The 21,108-nt window shown below is 51.1% G+C and overlaps 1 protein-coding gene across 7 annotated transcripts in view; it reads left to right on the forward strand.

Moving 5' to 3' along the window:
- Positions 1 to 20,835, forward strand: part of IQSEC3 (IQ motif and Sec7 domain ArfGEF 3) — a 128,932-nt gene extending 108,097 nt beyond the window's left edge. For 2 of the 7 annotated variants that reach the window (XM_066258633.1, XM_066258637.1), the window contains exons 8-14: positions 5,315 to 5,454; positions 6,630 to 6,755; positions 8,736 to 8,835; positions 8,982 to 9,143; positions 11,700 to 11,792; positions 13,712 to 13,761; positions 17,151 to 20,835. In XM_066258633.1, the coding sequence (XP_066114730.1) occupies positions 5,315 to 5,454; positions 6,630 to 6,755; positions 8,736 to 8,835; positions 8,982 to 9,143; positions 11,700 to 11,792; positions 13,712 to 13,761; positions 17,151 to 17,588 (1,109 nt within the window). In that variant the 3' untranslated portion in view covers positions 17,589 to 20,835. Of the gene's footprint in view, positions 1 to 5,314; positions 5,455 to 6,629; positions 6,756 to 8,735; positions 8,836 to 8,981; positions 9,144 to 11,699; positions 11,793 to 13,711; positions 13,762 to 13,846; positions 14,839 to 17,150 lie in introns of all 7 variants that reach the window. The other 5 variants (XR_010729181.1, XR_010729180.1, XM_066258636.1 and 2 more) reach the window with 5 other exon arrangements.
- The last annotated feature ends 273 nt before the right edge of the window (positions 20,836 to 21,108 follow it).

Consider the following 21,108-nt stretch of genomic DNA (forward strand, 5'->3'; position numbering starts at 1 on the left):
GCTGCTGCCTAGGTGGTGCCAGCCCTTCCTACTTCATAACTTCTCATGATTTCTAGGTCTTGGTTCCATTTAAGTCAGCCCTGCAGATAACGTATGGAATCTATCAGCCAAGTCCTTTTCTAACTGATCCTTTGCACCACTGGCAGGGATCAAAGGAAACTGGCAGGGTATGATGTGTGCACAATTGCATTTTTCTCTTTTTAACATTTTAAAAATAAAAATTATGCATGAACATTATTTAATAAACTCAAAAAATTTTATAAGGCTTACTAAAAAAATTTAGTCCCTGCCCTTCTCACCATTCTCCTCCTTAGAGACAACCACTTTCTTTTTATTTCTTTGCCCTTCATTTTGTTTCTGCTGTATCACTAAATAATGTGCTTCCTTTTGCTGCTTTTTTCTTATTCCTGTTTTTTGTTGTTGTATAAAAATGCACACGGTAAAGCCTATAACTCTATGATCCTGATGAATGTTTATATTCCTATACACCTATGGAATCACATCCAGATCTGAATATAAATCACTATCCTCACCTCAGATCATTTTCTCATGTTCCGTTCCATTCAATACCCCTGCTCAAGAGTAACAACTCTTCTGACCTTTCATTGCCATCAACTGGTTGTGCCAGTTCTCAAACTTTCTATGACTGGGATTATTCAGTATATATACTTTGGTATGTGGTTTCTTTCATACTCTGCTACTTGTTCATTTAAAATTTTTTAACTATTATCTATTAATTGCTGTCTTAGTCTGTTCAGGCTGCTATAACAAAATTCCACAGCCTGAGTAGCTTGTAAACAATAGCCATGTTTCTCAAAAGTTCTGGAGGCTAGAAGTCCAAGGTCAATGCACAGGCAGATTCAGTGCCTGGTGAGAGCCCACTTCCTGGTTCTAGTTTGGTGCTTCTCACCATGTCCTCACTTGCTGGAAGGTATGGAGTCTCTTTCATAAGTGCCCTAATCTCATTCATGAGAACTAAACCCTCCTGACTTAGCACCTTCTGATGGCTCCACTTCCTAATACCTAATTCATACTAAAAGTATATATTTGGCAGGGACGAATTCAGATCACAACAATTTCCCCTTCTACAATATAAGGACTTAATTCTCTCTCATCCACTTTCCCCAACCCATTCCCACTGAAACTACATCACAGCCCCGTGCTCTCAGTATAGCTGTAACATCATTTTTGTGCCATCAGTGTTTATGTTATTGAAACTAAGTAGACACAGTCCAAAGCTGAGTCTTGAAGTATATTTAATGATTACAAATCCTTCCTATTTTGCCCTGATCAGATGGCTCAGTTGGTTAGAGCATTGTCCCAGACCACAGAGGTTGCCACTTTGATCCCAGTCAGGGCACATACAGGAGCAGATCGATATTCCTGTCTCTCCCTCTCTCCCTTCCTCTCTTTCTAAAATCAATACAATAAGCATTTTTAAAAATCCTTTCTTTCTATTTCTATTTTCCTTGGAGTGAATCCTTGTGTTCTTTGTCCATTTGCTTAGTTCTCTATGTACCTGCCATTAATTCATCTCCGAATCGCCACCTTCACTGTCAAGTTTCTCTAAACACATTGAACTCCAGGAGGTATTCATGAATTTCATTTTCTGGGAGCTGTCTCTCTTGGAGCCTCAAATTCTGCTCTGATCTGGACAGCCGCACAGCTGTCATTCCGCTGTCTCCCTTTATCCTCGCCTGGGGGTCTCCTTCACCTTGCTCCTGTATTAGAATCCTGTTTCCTAGATTTCATAGCTTCCTCTCTAAGAGAGAAAAAGACACGTTTTCTTTTTCCAGAAAAAAAGGTACATTGGAAGCAAACTTTTTGAGAGCTTGTGTGTTTGAATATATCTTTTTTTATCTGCACTCTTGATGGGGAGTCTGGCTGGGAATAGAATTCCAGATGGAAAACATTGAGCTCAGAACTTTGAAGGTGTTGCTCCGTTGTCTTTTAACTGACAATGCTACAGAACACTTTGTCATTCCAATTTCTGATCTTTTGCTACTACTTGTTTTTGCTCTCTCTGGAAATTTGTAGAATCTTCTCTGTGTCCTTTGCGTTCTGAATTTTCATGATGATGTGCCTTGTTATGGTTTTGTTTTGTTTTTTTCATCTATTGTACTAGGCACTGGGTTGTTCCTTCAGTCTAAAACCACAAGTCCTCCCATTGTGGGAAGTTTTCTAAATATTGTATTTGTTCATTTCCCCCCTCTATTTTCTCTATACTCTTTTTATGGAACTTCTATTATTCATTATTTGATCTTCTAATTTTTTTTTAAGTGAGAGGAGAGAAGATAATGAGACAGACTCCCGCATGCGCCCCAACTGTTATCCACCCAGCAACCCTGTCTGGAGCAGATGCTCGCAACCAAGCTATTTTTAGCACCTGAGGCAGAGGCTCAATGGAGCCATCTCAGCACTCGGGGCCAACACTCTCAAATCAATCAAGCCATGGCTGCAGGAGAGGAAGAGGGAGAGAGAGAAGGGGTGGGGAAGAGAAGCAGATGGTCACTTCTCCTGTGTGCCCTGACCTGGAATTGAACCCAGGACATCCACAAGCTGGATCAATGCTCTACCACTGAGCCAAGTGACCAGGTCCTGATCTTTTAGTTTTTATGTTTTTTAATCTGCCATCTTTGTCTTCTTGTTGACTTTCTTAAACATATCCTTCAGTTTTACCTGTCAAGTCTTCTATTGTTTTTCATTTCTGTTGTCATATTTTTCATTTTAAACAACTCTTTGTTCTCTAAATGTTTCTCTTTTCTATAGCTTTTTATTCTTGTTTTGTAGATGCAATACCTTATATATCTTTAGATACATTGATGTTATGTTTTTATTTGTTTCAGTTTCTTCCTGCTTGCCTGTATTTCTTCTGGCTTCCATTTTCTGTTTTCCCCATACTTCTTTCTCATATGTAATTGACAAAACTTGGTTGTCCATTTATATTTAAGAGTGAGCAACTAAGCAGCTGGTTAAACACTCTGGGAGTATAGGCGGGCTGCTTGCTGACTGATGTACTTTCTTGTACGGTGGTTTAGTTAAGCTGTATCTTTGAGGGACTCCCACTGCAGGTGTTTTCTCTTGCACTGGTTGATTCCCCAGAAGAAAAATGTCCAATCTGTTGTCCAGAGGCTCTGAGTCTGGCTGCCAACATTCTGAGATCCTTGTAGGTAAATAGAGCTGGGGGTCTCTTAATACATAGACATCAGCTCCATCTCTAAGCTTTCAGCACAGACTACCGCATTTGGCTGGACTTGCAGTTCTTCCCTTCCAGAGGATTAACCTTCATTGTTCTGCTGTAGTGGATGAAGGGATAGGGAAATCTAAATGTTTTTTAGGTTTTCAACCTATTTTCCTGTTTCTAGGCTACCTTCACCTCCACTTTAAGAGATCCCATTGCCACCAATTCTAGAGCCTTCTAGGTTCTGTGGTGCTTCATTGTCCACTTCCTTAGGTTTGCTAATCCATTTACTCATCCACCTACTTTCCAGGCCTCTTGGTGCTATCAGCCCTTTGCTATCCTCTTTGTCTTTGTGGGAGTAGCCTCTTTCAAAAATGTCTTTTTTGGGGCCCTGGCCGGTTGGCTCAGTGGTGGAGTGTTGGCCTGGTGTGCAGGAGTCCTGGGTTCGATTCCCGGGCAGGGCACACAGGAGAGGCTTCTCCACCCCTCCCCCTCTCCTTCCTCTCTGTCTCTCTCTCTTCCCCTCCTGCAGCCAAGGCTCCATTGGAGCAAAATTGGCCTGGGCGCTGAGGATGGCTCTGTGGCCTCTGCCTCAGGTGCTAGAATGGCAACAGAGCAACACCCCAGATGGGCAGAGCATCGCCCCCTGGTGGGCATGCCGGGTGGATCCCGGTCAGGCGCATGAGGGAGTCTGTCTGACTGCCTCCCTCTTTTCCAACTTCAGAAGAATGCAAAAAAAGAAAAAGGGAAAAAAATAAAAATAAAAATGTCTTTTTTTGGCCCTGGCAGTTTGGCTCAGTAGATAGAGTGTTGGCCCAGCGTGCAGATGTTCTGGGTTTGACTTCTGGTCAGGGCACACAGGAGAAGCAACCATCTGCTTCTCTTCCCCACCCTCTCGCCCTTCTCTCCCTCTTCCCCTCTTGCAGCCAGTGACTTGATTGGTTAGAGCATCATCCCCAGACTGAGGATAGCTCAGCTGGTCCGAGCATTGGTCCTGGGCACTGAGGATAGCTCGAATGATTCGAGCATCGGCCCCAGACAGGGGTCACTGGGTGAATCCCAGTTGGGACGCATGCAGGAGTCTGTCTCTCTATATCCCCTTCTCTCACTTAAAAAAAAAAAGCCTTTTTACCAGATATTCAGAAAGATAAGGTAACCTGCCATCTTTACCTGGGAGCCTGCATACATTGTCTGGATCTCTGCCTTTTCTTGTCCCCAGCTTGATTCTTTCCAGCCCCCTGGGGTACAGCACAGCCCACTCACCCACCTTTAAGAAACAAGTCCAGATGTAGAAGAAACGGGGTCAATACAGAGAGTTGCTCCTAGAAGGTGAATGTCCTCTCAGTTGTAAGAAAACTCCTTTGAGGCCACTTGCCAAAGTTGCTTTATTTTCAACGTTTCCCTCTTACCAAAGAAGTGTGTTTCATTTAGAAAAAGTAGAAATTATCTTATTGTCTCTCTGTTTCTGCTTCCAAAGAAGTCTGTTTTTATGTTGCTACATCTGAGGGAGGTGATGGTAGAGAGTCTCCTTCCTGCATTGCCACATGGGGCTGCCCTGCTCCTCTTCAGTCAATGTCTGCCCCCACGTTTCTAGTGGGGGAAGAATTTTGCCACCCATTCACCAACTCATCACTGAGCACTGTGCTCCCTATTGGAAGGAAGGGGAAGGCCTAAGAGGGGAAATATGAAAAAATAATAATAACAATAATATCTCAAGCCAGAACATTGGCCTTCAAGATGCCCTCACGGTGGGGTGGGGGAGGGGATTTAGGAGAATGCCCAGAGGAGGACGAGAGAGGCCTGCGGGAGCAAAGGCACAGCAGGAGCGTGGAGGCTGAATCTGGAGATGAGGAAAGAGGCCTGGAAGGTGGGAGTGGAGGTTCTGGGACAGGTGAAGATGAGGCTGGAAATGTGTGTTGGGCCCGTATTATAGTAGTCTTGGTGCTTGGCTAAGGAGTTTGTCCTTAATTTAATGGCTATGGGGAGCCAACCACTGAAGGCTTTGGAACAGGAACAGGGCAAAATCAAGGCCACCCTTTAGGAGCATCAGCCTGGTAGGGGGCTTCCCCTCTCTGCCTCCGGGCCTCTGACTCCCGCCTCCTCCACCTCCCCGCCTCCCTTCTCACACTCCAGGTGTGGATGATGGAGCTGACATCCCCAGGGAACTGGTGGTAGGCATCTACGAAAGGATACAGCAGAAGGAGCTCAAGTCCAATGAGGACCATGTCACCTATGTCGCCAAGGTGGAGAAGTCCATCGTGGGCATGAAGACAGTGAGTGCTCACTGCAGAGCAGTCCCCTCCCCCGTGGGGGTCTCGTCCTCTCCTGTGTCTGCTAAGCTCTGCCATCTCCCATCTCCTTTCTCTTCTTTCTTCCTGACATCTCCTCCCGTTCTTCTCCTGGCCTCTCAGAGCCATTTCCCATTGCTTGTGCACTAAGTAGGTACTGAGTCCCCACTCTGTGCTGTGTACTGCACCCACTGTTTCCCTTTGCTCACTTCTTCATGGCCTCTGCTCCCCGCTGCTGTGGCAGGAGGGACTGAGGTGAGGTGTCGGGCAAGACTACCCAGTGCTCTAGGATTGACACATCTGGATGGCGCTGATAGGGAGGTTTTGGATGGGGTGGATACTGGGAACTCCTGGCTGGTCCTACTGGATAGAACACAGAAGAGAGGCTAACGTAGGCTTTAGGACCATCAGGGTGCCCCTCAGTTGTGACCGGTGTCACAGGCACTGTGCGTGATTTTGCAGTGATTTTTAAGGTGAGCTTTCTCTGTAGTTTACTACTCCACTGACATGCCAGCAGAGGTTCTTCATCCTTTAAAGACAAAGGGTGTGGAGTGGGCTCTGGGCTCTGTCTCCAGCTCCTCTGTCCTGGATTGCTGGGCAGCACTGTGGGGATCTCGTCTGAGGCTGCACACTGGCTCTTCTGTCCTTTTCTGCCCAGAGCCTATATTGCTGAAGTTTTAGCATCTCCCTGGTTTGCAGAAGCCAGTGGAATAGATCGTTTTACACCCGGCAGCAGATTTGACATGTCCCTTAAGTCTCCTCCCTCTTGCACACATGTTTAGGTGGGCAGTGGAAAGGAATGAGAGTACTCTCCTGTCGGCCACAGCCTGGGACATGGGGGCCCTCCAGAAAGTCGTGGAGGGAAATGGGTTGACAGTGACTGACTGTGAACAGTCTGAAAGTGCTTATTAACTGCCTTTCCCTCCCCTTCATCTCCTCATTTACTCCAGCATAATGAGCCCTTCTCCACCAGCCTTGCTTGCTAGAAAGCACGATGAAGGGGAAAGAACCCCAATGAGGAGAGAGGAGGCATAGGGTCAAGTTCAGATTCTGCAGTAGAGCCCTGAGCCCCCATGTGCTCCTCTGGGCAGTGGGTGCTGTGCAGTGTGTGGGGGCTGTTGTCTCTGGGCCTCTCCTGCTGAGCACACGCCTCTTTCCAGGTGCTGTCGGCGCCCCATCGCCGCCTGGTCTGCTGCAGCCGGCTCTTTGAGGTGACGGACGTGAACAAGCTGCAGAAGCAGGCTGCACATCAGAGGGAAGTGTTCCTCTTCAATGACCTGCTGGTGGTGAGCGGACTGGCCCAGAGCAGTCTCTGCCTTAGCAAGGACCCACAGAGAGGGGCGGAAGGTGCCCTCCCAGATTTCACACCCAATGCTGTGTTCTTAGTGGTTGATTGACCTTGTTTGTGGCATTTTCACATCATGGGGTATAAGGTAGCTCAGGCAGATAGGATCATTTCTACTTTACAAGTTATGATACTGAGGCATAGAGAGCTGAAAGGATTTTCACAGTCATGGTGGAAATGAATTAGATCCGGAACCCTCCTCTTCTCCACATTATAGGAAGCCTGGATCGGGCAGGGTACAAGAATGCACTTCATGTCCCACACCCAGTGTACGGTGCTGGTCGGCTCTAAGTGGGTTATACACTGTCACCAGGCTGGAGCGATACTGCCGTGCCTGTGCGTGTGAGTGTGCGTGTGTGCCCACATCTGCATAGTCCTCATTCTTTGGTCTTTGAAAACAGGTACCCATTCCACATAAGTTTAATGAACGTCCACTGTATGCCAGGCATTGTTTCAAGTGCTGGGAAACAGTGGTGAACAGGATTTGGTTTCTGTCTTTCCTTTGTACCCTATAACCTCTCCATCCAGGAGTCCCATTGACACTACCTCTAAAGTTAACCCAAATCTAATGGTCCCATGTTAAGATCCATCTTCCACGGAGCCAGAGTCACCCTTCCAGAGTGCAGATCAGGCCTGCCTGCAATGCTTCAGACCTGGCCCTGGCTTCCCATGTGGCAGGAGGGCGCCACGCCTCCCAGCCCAGGGCCTCCAGGTCCTCTGACCTCATACCCTCGCTTCTTCCTTGGCTGCTCTGGCATCTTACCCCACAGGCTGCCTCCCATGGACCAGACACATTCCGTCTCAGGCTTTTGTCCCTGCTGCTCGTTCTGCTTGAAAAGCTCCCGCCCCTCATCCCACCTACCCTCCACCTTTGCGCCTTTGCCCTAATACCCCCTCGCTTCATCCAGGTCTCAATGTAAACACCCCTCCTTACACAGGCCCTTCCTGTCCACTGTGCACGGGAGCTTGCCAGTCAGTGTCCTTACCCTATTTCACTTTCTTCAAAACACTTCTCAGTTTCTGAAATTACCATATTTATCTATATCTTCACTTTGTTTTCATTTGCTTGTTTTTTTTTTTGTTGTTTTTTGGTTATGCTCTGTTGATACTGAGGATCTTCTCCACTGAAGCCTAAACACTCTGAGGGTAGGGCTCTCTGTCTCCCCGTCTCCTGTGTCCAGAGTGCAGCTCACAGAAAGTGCTCAAGAGGTCTGTGTGTAGTGAGCACTGGGCGTACAGAGCTTCCATTTTAGTAGAGAAACGAGATAAAAAAAATAATTAAGAAGATAATATCCAACTGAGAAGTGCTATAAAGACAATAATGCAGGGTGACAGGACAGAGAGTGACTAGTGTTAAGGTGGATTTTTTTGTTTGCTTATTTTGTTTTTGTTTGTTTTTTTAGATAAGATGGTCAAGAGAGGAATCTCTAAGGAGGTAGCATTTTATTTAAGATCTAAGTAATTAGTAACTCAGCTATGCAAAAAACTTCAGGGAGAGTTGTGGAGAGGGAATGAGCAAAGGGCCTTCAGTGGACTGTGCCTGCCCTGTTCAAGCTACAGAAGGAAGAGAGTGTGGCTTAAGCATAAACCAGAGGATGGGAGGGGCCAGATTGGGTGGGGCAGGAGATGTGGATTGGCTTCTTCTAAGTGCAGTGGGAATAGCCACTGGAAGGTTTTTATGCAGTAACAAAACATAAATAATTTTTTTACAGTGGGTGTTTATATATGTGTATGTGTGTGTGCATATAGATGTACATATATATGTACATATGTGTGAATGCATCCTAAGTATATAAGTGTGCATGTATCTTTGTGGTGTGTTTGCTTGTGTGCTCGGATCGCCCCTAGGAGTTCATGCATCCAGGTGGGCCCATTCCTGTGAACACCCACCCGTGCATCTCTGTCTCCCTCTTCTGGAAAGATTCTCAAACTTTGTCCGAAGAAAAAGAGCTCTTCCACGTACACCTTCTGCAAGTCGGTTGGCCTGCTGGGCATGCAGTTCCACCTCTTTGAGAATGAGTGTGAGTCTCAGTGGGACGCAGAGATGGGCAGAGAATGGTTAGGGAAAGCTGAGGGCTGTAGGGAGGGTGGAGGGGCAGGCATGCTGGGCTGGCTCTTGCCTCACCTGCTGCCACTCATGGCCCATGGGCTCGGGTCTGGTTTGCAGATTACTCTCATGGCATCACCCTGGTGACCCCGCTGTCAGGCTCTGAGAAGAAGCAGCTGCTGCATTTCTGTGCCCTGGGCTCGGACGAGATGCAGAAGTTTGTGGAGGACCTGAAGGAGTCCATTGCGGAGGTGACAGAGCTGGAGCAGATCCGGATAGAGTGTAAGGGCACAGTGCACCCCAGGCTTTCTGAGGAGGTGGGCAGAGAGGGCGGGCCAGCTCCCAGTCAGCAAGGGGCAGAGTCGGCTTGTAGAAAGACATGGCTCTGACTCCTTTCTCCACTTTACAGTGAGTGTGGGGTGAGCCAGGGACCCCCCCCCCCCGTCGTCCTGAACCCTCCTGCAGCCCACTGCACCATCACGGCCGCATGTAGGTACACTCACAATCAGAGTGAGGGAGGCTAGAGCATTCCCATGTGTGTGCACACCTACTCAGGGTCTGAGGCTGCAGGTGGGCCCCTTGGAACTGAGAACTCTGCTGTGGTGGACCAGGGGACTGAGCCCACCGACCTAGGCAGGCACGCATGCCAAAGACTCTGGGGCCCAGCTTCTCTCCCGCTGAACTCCCTGCCCAGCCTCCCCCTGCATCCAGGCCAAGTTCTCATACTGTATCTGGTTGTTTCATTTCTTTCATCTCTTAATCTCAAATAGTCCCCCACTTAATTGTTCATAATAATTATCTTTTTAAAGAGCTCAGGCTGGTTTTCTGGCTGTCCCTTATCTGGGTTTTTCTGTTCTTGATTGTACCAGTTCAGGCATTTTCGAAAGCATAGGTCTCTTCATATGTCTGGGTGGTTCACTGGTTGCTTTTCGGCTTAAGAGCAGTGATGACTTGCAGCCTATGCCTGTTTGCAAGCCTTTACTGTTGAAGCCTTGCTGTGGCTTCAGAGAGCCTTGAAGGTAATGAAATAAGAATGGATTCAAAAAGTAAAACAGAAAATAAAACTAGACTTCAGGTCTGCCTTATGCGGCCACTGAGTTGAAAAGTTTTTCTAAATTCATAAAAATCCCTTAGGCAACAGGAAGTGCAGTGGGAAACTTTGCGCAGGGGCCATATCAGAGTGCTGCTTTTTAATCGCTGTTTTGGATCACCTACTAGATGCTAGGCAGTTAGCTTATGTTCTGCTAATCCTCAGAGTGTTGCTGCACAGTAGGTGCATTGTCCCCACTTGCACATAAGACTCAGAGAAGTGAAGGGGTGTGTCCAAGGTCATGCATACTAAAAGCAAGAGAGCTGGCATTTGCGTTTAAGTCTGATTTTGAGATTTATGTACTTTCTACTTTGGGAGAGAGTGAAGAGGTTTTGTTGACAGTGTCCTAAGAAAACAACCAAAACTAAACCAACTTCAAACAAATAAAACCCCACTAGACTAGCCTATATAACTCCAGTAACTGTGTGTGGGGGGGCAGTGGTGGTGGCTTGTAAATTCCCTTTCTGTACTCTTGGCATACTTGAGTTCACCAGTACAACAGATTCTTTTCAAGAGGGCTGCCCTGGAGGCTCAGAGGTGCAATTTCTCATTGCCAAAATGTCACAGGTGGCTCCACACAGTTCTAAGGAGCCACAGCGGGTCCACGGGCACCAACATTGCTGGTAGAGGCACCTTCTCCCCATCAGTCTGGGAGCAGCACACTGTATATCTCCCCAGAGCAAAAAGGAGTAGGTTTCACCAGAATCTGTATGTCAGGGGATGAATATCCTCTCTTGTTGTCTAGAGGGTGGGTAGGGGTGAGCGAGGAGGTATGGAGAGAGGCTCACCTTTTGCTCTTATTCCTCAGGTGGAGAGAAAAGGAAGGAGCAGCTGAGGGGAGGTGCAGGGTCGGGCAGGGAAGCAGGGAGGCGGCTAGAAAGGAGAAAGAGAATCAACAACAGCTACTGTTTATTGAGCACCAATATTGTGCCCAGCCCTGAGCAGAACGCCGCACTTACTGTGTTGTATAATTATTGCCACAGCTTTCCATGACATAGTAGTATTCTCGTTTTTATAAATAAGGAACTGAATCTAATAGAACCCAAGGAGGTTGCCCAAGTTCATAAGTCAGTAACAAAACAAGATTTGCACCGAGGTTCCTTGGACTCCTTGTTATTTTCTCCAAAGCTGAGGAAGCCCCTCTGCAAGGAGAGGAGCAGATCGCAGTTCAGTAGGAATATTTCGTTTTGATCGATGCTGGGATTCAAGCACTCAGGACAAGTGGTTTTAGTTTTGGGGTTTGTGTGTTGTGTGGGGACTCGGTGTTGTGAGGAGCGCAGCAGCAGACTAGACCTCACCAAACCATGCTAAGGTCTGCTGTGCCAAGTGATTCTTAAACATTGTAATAAAAGCTAATATTTATTGAGTACTTGCCACAGCCAGACCTTGTTCTGAATGCCTCGTGTATTTCCTCCTCTAAGTCCTCTTAATGATTTAATGACACTTGAAAGTGGCCACTGCTGTCCCTCAAGTGAGGCACAGAGAAGTTCAGTAACTTGCCTAAGGCTGCACAGCTAGCAAATGTCAGAACCAAATAGCCCACACAGCCCACCTTGCTCTTCCTAACCTCTTCTACTGCCTGTCTGACACTCAGGTGCATGTTATCATCCCCACATACAGATGAAGAAACTGAGGCTCCACAGGGTACTTAACTTGCCATGAAGTGGCGTGCCAGACTCTGAGGTCCATGTTTCTTAGCATGCACTGGAGAGGGTTTCTCTCTGTTCATGAGACTCTCCATTCCCTAGGGGAGCTGGAGAAGCAGCGGGGAGTGAAGACTCTCTCCTTCAAGTCTGGAGGAGCCCATGTGGACCCGCAGTCAAAGCAGGGATCGCCTACAGGTGAGCCTTGGCCCTGCTCGGCAGTTTCAGACCCCAGGCCTGGATGGCTGGGGCCTGGGTGGCATGGAGGCCACTTATTGCCCCTGGGTGTGGGTTCCTGGGAGATTTGGGTGGGGGAATTTCCATGGAGTTTTAGGCTTAATCTCAGGGGGCCTTAGTAGCAGGAGTGAGGAGCAAGGAGAGAGACGGCACCAGGGTGCGCCTTGGATGGTCAGACCAGGGGTCCTGATAACCCTGGCCCAGTGAGGATGCCACCCACCTCACACACCCAAGGTTCTCTGAAGACTGCTGGTTCACTGAGGTGTTGAATTATTCATTCCAGACAAAAGAAGCCAGCTTCAGGCTTTGTATCCCCATTGGCCATGTCCTCTAGGCCTGCTTTGCTCCTCCTACTGACACCTCTACCTTCTTCCACCTCACCCACCCCTTCCCTAAGCACAGGAGGACTTAGTTTCATCTTCACAGTCCCAAATGGAAAAGAATTAGAAGGAGAGATGGCATGAGAATTAAATTCCATCCAAACAACCCCCCAGCAAACTGGCCAGAACTGTGCACTCACTCATTAATTCAGGCACTTATTCTTCCATGTCACAACCACCTACTGAGAACCTGCTGTGTGCCCTGTGCCAAGCACTGGAAAGCCAGGGTCCTAGCAAGACATAAGCTTGAGCTGAAAAACTCTCGTAGGATTCATGCTGGTCTGCAGCCTTCACTGGCAGCCAGGATGACATGATGCTGCAACAGACAGCATCAGAGGACAGGTCACACCAGCTGGGATACGTGACTTGTTTTCTAAGCAGGACTTAGGGCTCTTAGAGCTCCATGGAGACTCTCACTGTCATGTCGCCTTCTGTACATGAGTTCGACTGACCTGCTGTCCTGCATTTATGATTCCCCACCACCACCTGCTTTTCAGCTGTCCCCTTTGTTTCTAGCAGGGTACAGTAATTGAGTCACTGATTATTTTCACAGTTGTTTAAATTCCAGAGCTGATAGCCCACTGCACACTGTGCACTCCCACCCGCCTCTTACACTGCAGCCCCTGGTCAGACCAGGCAGTGGCCTCTAGGGACCTGTCTGTCATGTGCCTCCACATGGAGTGCTTCCAGATCTCAAACACTGACCCAGCTCCCTCTTGTGCTACAGAAAGCAGAGGATGAGCAGAGCATGGGAACTGGCAACCTCCTCCACCCTGTGGGGGACGGGTAAGAAATAAGAGGGGCTCCAGCAGAAGAGCCCTGAAATGCCTGCTGGGCAGGGTTGGTGGTGGCTGAGGGAAGTGGCTGAGCCAGAAGAAGTCATCAAGCTGTTTCTGGTGGTCCAAAGGGTCCCTGGTGCTGAGCCAGGGCAGTCAGAATACCTTTGTAGCAATTACACAGAGTCATCGTGGGCTCTCATGCTCGGCCCCATGCTGATGCTGTGCTGGCCTCACTTCACTGAGTCCCTACCACCCGGTTGAGCAGCAAGGATAGGAACAAAAAAGGAGCATGGCTCATCTCTTGAAGAACCTGTGCTTGAAGGAGACAGATTAACATGGTGCCCACAAATACCCAATAGAGCCTCCTTGTGTTGCTGGGAGCCAGGAACCAGTGCCAGCTCATAACCAACGTACACAGTCCATGTCGGGAAGGCTCTGACTGTGGCTAAATTAGACTCAACAATGCCCACATTAATAAGGAACGTCAGAGCTCTTCTGGTCTTTGGAGGCACAGGGAGGTGTAACGTCTTGCCCAAGGTCACACAGCTATTAAGTGGAAGAGCTAGGTTCCAGCTCCCAGTCCACTGACCTGGCTGGCCGCATCTCCGTCAGGAGGGGCAGGATACCCCTCTAGTTGCAGGCATGCTCAGTTGGAGGGGCAGGGGGCAGGGATTTGTCTTGGGAGGGTGGAGAATGAGCCCTGTGCTCTTTGCATTCAAAGCCAAAAGGGAAGCTGCGCTGGGTGAGAGGCCTTCGGAGAGCGTGGTGGAGGTAAGTGGAGGCCTGGTTGCCCAGGTGAGTGTTTCTGTGCCCCGCTTGTCCTTCTTCTCACCGTCTCTGTTGTTTCTCTTCTCAGGTATTAAACAATGCCTCCCCAGCCCGACTCACCATTTTACCAATTTCAAGAGATACAATTAAAAGTTACTGCTAGCATGGGTAATGCCACTATTCCAGCGCCTAATTAAGCTGAAGCACTTTCTCCCCTCCTCCAGCCTAGCCTGCCCCAGCTGCCTGCCCTCCAGAGCCCAGCTCCCAGACCAACACCATGCAGATGCGGCTTTCCACCGCGATCCCTCCCACTCAGCCCCAAGCCCAGGTCCCAGGCTCACTGCTCACTGATCCCCTCGTACCTGCTATATCAGACAGCCCGGTATTCCCTTTCCCCAAGTCCTCCCATCCTCCATGAGGGAGCCTGAACTCCCTTTGGAGAGTCACCCCTTCCATGGTGGACCCTGCCCTCCCAGATGCCTGTTGGAGAAGTTGGAGACTTGAGAGTGGGGGCAGCTGGGGGTGGAGCTTCTCCCAGGAACTGCTGGTCTATCCAGAGAGCTGGCCATGGGTGGGATGTGTGCAGGGCTTTACCGGGGGGAAAGCTGATTTATCTGGAGACTTCCCATGTCGAAGAGAAGGGCAGCCCATCTTCAAGCCACATAGGAAAGGACTGGGGAAGTAGCAGCAGTAGCCAGTCCTTCCAAGGCTCCCAAAATGTCACCTGGGGGGCATGCAGCTGCCCCTGCAAGCCTTGCTGGGCCCCTATCTTCCTGCACAAGCACAAGCTCCCCTCAAACCCTGTTGAGCCCCTTCGCTCCTCTTCTGCCAAGCCTCCAGGGACCACTAGTTGCTCACACAGACACCTCCCCCACAAGCTGGAGGAACCCCGTACAGAGGTCTGAGGGAAGTGCCCTGTCTCCTACCAACCTGACTAAGCTCAGGGAAGCCCCAGGATACCCCAGGGGAACCCAGTTTCTTCTCTCGCCCCGTGGCCCCCCATCCCACACACACCTGTGTCTGGAGGAGGCACCTTTACTCCGAGGAGCTTCCTGCCCCAGCAGCTGACAAGCCCCCAGGGTGGGTATTCCATCCCCTGCCCTCTGCTCCCCATCTTCCTGCAGCTGCCCATTCTCTAGCCTTGCAGATAAACACATAAAGTTACCAGCCCTCGGGGTTGTTCTGCCAGCCCTGCCTGCATCTTAGCCTGACCTGTACAGGGAGGACAGGCAATCTGACCGCTGCTCTCCCCTCCGGCCCTCCCAGAGGGCCATGTGGCTATCTGCAAGGCTGCCAACCCCCGGCTAGCCCCAGGGCCCTGCCAGCCTTTGCTCCCCTGCACAGAGGGCAGCCTCACCTCAGCCTCTCAGCTGGGCCCTGAAGCTCTCTTGTCCTCTGCCCTCTCTGTCATTTCCTCATTGCCTGGCCGGGCCCCTCTGGCAGGCACTTCTCCATCTTCTTCGAGCTGATCTGACCTGCTACTCATGTCTCATCTTTAATACCTCTCTCTCTCTCCTTTCTTTCATTAGCAGGAAGGTGAGAAGGGGTCACAATGAGAGAATGTTTTGCTACCCCTTCCTGCTTTTCATTTACTATTAAAGACCAGGCATCAGGCTGGGTGGGGAGGAGGGAGGTGAAACAGTGGAGGCAGAATCAGAAAGGGAGGTGAAGGATGAGGCCAGAGCTGTGGGCGACATGGGCAGAGGGCAGCTGGGGAGGAGGAGGAAGAGAGCTCAGTAAGTCTGGACTGGGGCAGCTAAGCATTTACCCGGGGAGGGGCAGAAAAGACACAAGCCTGCCTTTGCATCGTGGCCACTTTTCTGATAGAGAGGAAGTCAGAATATGAGCAGGTGGGGAAAGGAGCCGGCCCCCTCCAGCAGCAGTGGACAGAGATCTTCTGCCCACATAAGGACTACTGACAGCTCCCAAGGAGGAAGATGCCCCAGCCATGCTCTCTGCCTGCCCCATGTCTCGTCAGGGCAGTGCAGGGCCCGGGGGCCCCTCCATTAGTTTAGGGGTCTCAGGCCTGAAAAGTGCTGCCAAGGCTGGAGGTTGGGAATGAAGAGGGGAGGCTACAACGTGCTGAGCATGGCATGGGGGCTTGTGAACACTGAAGGGCAGGCACAGAACGGGGCTTGGGGAGCTGTGGAGAGGGACACAGTCCACTGGGATGCACAGACCCAGGGAGGGGGTTTCCTGCAGTTACATCTTTTTGCCAATAATTAAGGTTAAGATCTGCTTGCTGGTTTAGGGCTCTGAGATCGTTTTGTCTGGGCCATCCTGGTCTAGGCCTGGGGATAAGATCCCCTTCCTGCAGCCTGGATTTCCCTGTGCTTTGAGCAGCTTGTCCTGGGAGGTGGTACCAAGGACACTAAGCAGCATCCTCAGAGAGAAGGGTCTTGGCCACCCCCAAAGGGCACGGGGGCCAGCAGGGGGTTGTGGTATCTAGAGACTGAGGTGGTGAGGAAGTAAACCCCTTTCCTTCCGGATTCCTCTAGCCTCCCTCTACCCATTTCCTCTCCTCCCCCTGCGAGCAAGAGGAGGCCAGGTGGTTCACAGTGACCTCCATGGCCTCAGAGAGAGGGCCACCTCCTCATTCCTCACCCAGAAGATTAAGATTAGAGTCCTTTCTGGGTTCCCCTTCCTGCAGCAGAATAAATTTAACCAGGACCCAGGTTGGGTCATTAAGGCAGCAGGGGATCTGCCTCTGGCCTTCGCTCTCTGGGCTGCTCTAGACTGTGTGGTCATGGCCTTGGGGAGGCTGGGGGCATGGGGTAGGTCCAGATCACCCCTCAGGGGTCCCAGGCATTGGGGAAGTTTGGGTGCCTTTGTGATAACAACAGTGATGGTGAGGCTTCCCTTTTAATGAAGCCAGAGGGAGGAGAGAGGCTAGAAGGTCTCAGAGATGCTTCATCTTGTCCCTGTGTCCTCCCTTCGTCCTCAACACATGCCTAGGAGGCAGGGAGGAGGCAAAGACCCTTACCCCTGCTTTTCAAACTCAGAGGCTTGTAGAGAGAAAGGTGGGGAGAAGTTCACCCATGGCTGGAAGCTGCCCAAGCAGGTCCCTGCAGTCAGACTGCAGCGCTGGGCAGGACCTGAGAGCCTGCGGTCCCACCTCCCATCCTACAGATGAGGAGACTGAGGCCTGGAGAACTGAGGCTGCTCAGGGTCCTTGGCAGAACACACCAGTGTCTTGTCTGCAGGCAGGGAGCCTCAGTTGGCTGCCAGTGTTCCTCTGGTGAAGAGCTGGGGAGTGGGTCAAGGTGAAGGCTGAGAGCCCCTGATGGGCACAGGAGCCAGGGAAGGGGAGAAGGGAGGCTCAGGGTAGCCAGTCCTAGTAGCTGGGAATTAGTCTATAACATTTCATGCTTCTCTGGCTGTTTCTAAACTAGGTGTCAATTCACAACAGGCTTCAAACGTCCCAGCACACCTCCGGGCTGGGGGCCAAGAGGGGAGCTTCAGTGCCACTGCCAGACCTGCAGCCTAGCCCCTTGAGAGAGCAACCCCCGCCACTGCTGCCGCGGTCACCACCCACGCCCCCAGGGACTCTGGTGCAGTGTCAGCAAATTGTCAAGGTCATTGTCCTGGACAAGCCCTGCTTGGCCCGCATGGAGCCCCTGCTCAGCCAGGCTCTCTCCTGCTACACCTCTTCCTCCTCCGACTCCTGTGGCTCCACACTCCTGGGTGGCCCCGGCTCCCCAGTCAAGGTCATCCACCAGCCCCCGCTGCCCCCGCCCCCGCCCCCCTACAACCATCCTCACCAGTACTGCCCGCCAGGCTCCCTGCTGCACCGGCGCCGCTACTCCAGTGGCTCCAGGAGCCTGGTGTAGACTGTTGCCCACACTGCTGTCCCAGGAGGGCTGCCACCAGGGTCCCTGGGCCATTCAGGCTGCCCCTTCACTGTTCCTGCACCCAGGCATGCTGTGTTCCTGGTCACCATCACTGTTGTTTTGGAAAGAGAACCCCAATCCCTGGCGCCTGGGTTTGCCTCACTTGACCATGCTTCCCTGACTCGGTTGAGCGCCCTCCTTTTAAATCTGGAGACACTACAGCCCTCTCCTGGGCCCCGCGAGCCAGGCACAGCCAGGCCTCCTCATCCTCCTGCCACCGCTAGTGTTCGCCTTGCCTCGTGGACCACAGACTGGAGAGAACAAGAACTGAGGGCCTACCCAACTTCTGGGTCCTGCATCTGTCAGACCCTGGGCCTCAGCCTGGGAGGGTGGTACAGGGGCTGGGAGCCAGTACCTAAGCACTGGACAAAAGGTGGCCAGTTTCCTGGTCAGCTTTGGGCGGCACACTGGGTGCAAGAGAGTTGGCCCTGGAAGTGGGAGTGTGAGGAGGGGGCTTTCTGTGCTGCCTCTGCCCCCCAAAACCTGGCACAGCTCAGGAGGCTGCTGGGCTGTCCCCAAAGAAGTAGGCTGTCCTGACCACATCCTCCCCCTCCTCCCAGGGCATGCTCTTTCTCTGCAGCCGGGCCCTGCCTGCCCAGGGCTGCCCAGACTCCAGGAAAGCTTGGAGAAAGGGAGGAGGAAAGGAGAACAAGTCTCAGCTCTCTCTATGTCAAGTCAACCGGGCTGTGGAACTGTGAGGTCAAATATCTACAAAATGAACATTTTTACTTTTAGTTTCCTAGCCCCAAATAATACCCAACCAATGCAAAGTATGCACTGGCATAAACATAAACACATGTGAGAACCAGGTTAATTTCTTCCACTGTGGAAGAGGAAACGGAGAAGGGGCAGTGGTCTGCAGAGGGGCAGAGGCAGCCCATGGAAGTAGGATTGACTGTGTCAGAGCTCCCTCTTGCATGACTTCTGTGGCCTCCTTGAGGGCTTTGGAGGCAGAAGTGGGCGGGTGAGAGCAGCAGGTGCTCCATAGGCACTTTTGTTTCCCCTGCTGCTCCCCACCAAGCTTGCCCCTCAGCCTTTAAATCTCCCACCTGCCCGCCTCCACCAGGAAGGCTTCCAGACCCACCTTCTGCAGGGGGCACTGAAAAGGGTCGCAAACCCTCAAAATTGCAGAGGAGAGCAAAAGCAGGTCTCCCTGACCTCCTCAGGCCAGCCAGCATTGGGAGTCAACCTTAGGTGACCCCACAGAGCCTGGGTGGCCACTCTCAAAGACCTCAGGAGATCCAGGGCGCCAATCATGCCCTTTCAGGAAGTATCTGTCCCAAACCAGGCTATACTTCAGTCCTGTGCCGTCAACCCACGGCTGTCCTTCATTGAGCTTTCCTCCTACTTGGAGCCCTTATCCAAGTGTCCCAAGAAATGGAAATCAGTGTGGACCGGGTCTAAAGTGAATGTGCTTCTCCCAGCCCCTGTGCCAGGCCCCAGCTGCAGTCTTAGGCCAGCTAGAAGACCCCCATTCTCCTTCTCTCAGAGCCTCCAGATGACCTAGTTTCCTCTGTTTGTGCTGGTCACCAAACGTCATTATGATGTCACCTAGTGAGTTTATTTCTGGCTCTGTCTTTGTCAGCTTGGGTTCTATAACTTGTGATCCATGGGCTGTCTCCTCCACTGTGGCCCAGCTGAGCTGCTTTTGTCCTTGTCCTGGCCCTTCCCCTGTGTCTCTCCTGTAACAGCGACACTCCAAACAGCGCCTTTTGGAACAGGGTGCTAGCAAATGAGGTGTACAAATGCAGACACCTCTGATGCCCTTGGCCAGGCCAGGGATCGCCCCTAAAGAGTGACAGCAGGCCAGCAGGAGCAAAGCTATGGGGATGGGAATGAATGAATCTTGAGTGAGGGGGCTGGAAATAAGAGTGGATGTTGCAAAAGGGCAGCAGGAAATGTGAGTTATGAATGAAGAGGGGTTTTGAGGTGGCTAAACATGTTTTTATGGAGTGGTTGACCTGGATTTCACGGGCTGGTCAGGAAGAAGCACAGTCATCAGGCCCCTTGTCACCTGCTCACATACTGCTTCCAGTGGACAAAGTACCCCCCCCCCAAATCCACGGGCACAGGCACGGCAACTCTGGCCCCTCCCTCCCACCTCTGCTGCAGCCCTGCCTTTCCATTCCAGATGGGGACCAGCAGAGGTCTTAGGGCTGGTGCACACAGAGTCTTTCTCTGAGAACCCAGAGGTTCGCATTGTAGGGGCTTACCCCACTGTGGTGACTGCCTTGGGCCCCACTGGTGGCACTGGGAGTCCTGGCCTAGGAAACAGACCAGCTTAGGCTCAGCAGCACATGGAATCAAGCCTGAGCTGTAAGAGGCTTTTAATCCCCAGTGGCCTGGGACAAGGTACAACTGGCCCTTCTCCCTGCCAGAGAAGTAAGAGTCCCCACTGTCTGTATCCTCCCTCCCCTGATCAACCAACAGGCTAAGCCTGGGACCCACCTCTGTCCCGAACCCCAGAGCCCAGCCCCCAGAGACCTTGGACAAGCCTCTTGCCCTTGCAGACAGCCCAGCCGGAGATGTTCATGGGCCGTCCTGCTCTCCCAAGGCTGAGGGGCAATGGAGTGCTGACTGGGCCCCTGGACACAGCCTCCTGGGTATGTGTCCAATTACCCCAACATGGCTCCAACTCTATTCACTCTCTAGGCCTTATTCTGGGGGACCAGCCTGTCTCTCAATGTTGTCCATTTGACTCCAGCTCCAAATCAGAGTGAAGATGAAACTAGCTTTCCCACCCACTTTTGGGCAAGTCTCACCTCCAGACCTGGAGCAAGACTATGCCTGGGGCAGCTTGACCTGGACACCTGCCTGCCTGCCTGCCTGCCCGTGCCCAAAGGCACACATGTTTATCATCCCTGGGCCCTTGACCCTTGAAATCCTTAACCCCACCCCCCACCACCTGTTCCCCCACAGCCTGCCAGAATGTCTCTTTGCACCCAATCCCGATAGGCTTCCCTGGTGACCATCTGTTCATCTGTCCCTGTGTCCCACTGTACATCACTTCCTGCTGTACCTCCTCCTCCCTGCAGGCACCCTTCCCCCACTGGAGAGAAACCTCTCCAGGGAAAGGCAGGAGGGTTGCACCCAGCAACTAATCCAAATGGCAAATATTTTGTAACAAAATAGCCCAGAGGTATTTTATCTGTTCAATTCATAGAGTTTTAGAGATTATATTGAACTATGTCACTTGAACAAACTATATCTGTTGTGTTTCTTTTGTTCTGCAAGAGGGAGAACCCACCTTAACTCAGGGTGTCTGACTGGTGAGAGGTCGAAGCAAGAGGTGGTTCTGATGTCCACTGCCATGAGGGCTTAGAGAGGCAGCTGGCCTGGCTGCTCTTCTCTGGACATCGTGGTGTCACCCCTTTACCCCAGGACATACTTCCAAGCCATGCTGTGACACATCTAGGAAGCCCTGTCTTAAATTAGTGAGGCTTGGCTGCAGGGAGTCATC

This window comes from Saccopteryx bilineata, chromosome 2, assembly GCF_036850765.1.
Source record: "Saccopteryx bilineata isolate mSacBil1 chromosome 2, mSacBil1_pri_phased_curated, whole genome shotgun sequence".
Classification (NCBI taxonomy): domain Eukaryota; kingdom Metazoa; phylum Chordata; class Mammalia; order Chiroptera; family Emballonuridae; genus Saccopteryx; species Saccopteryx bilineata.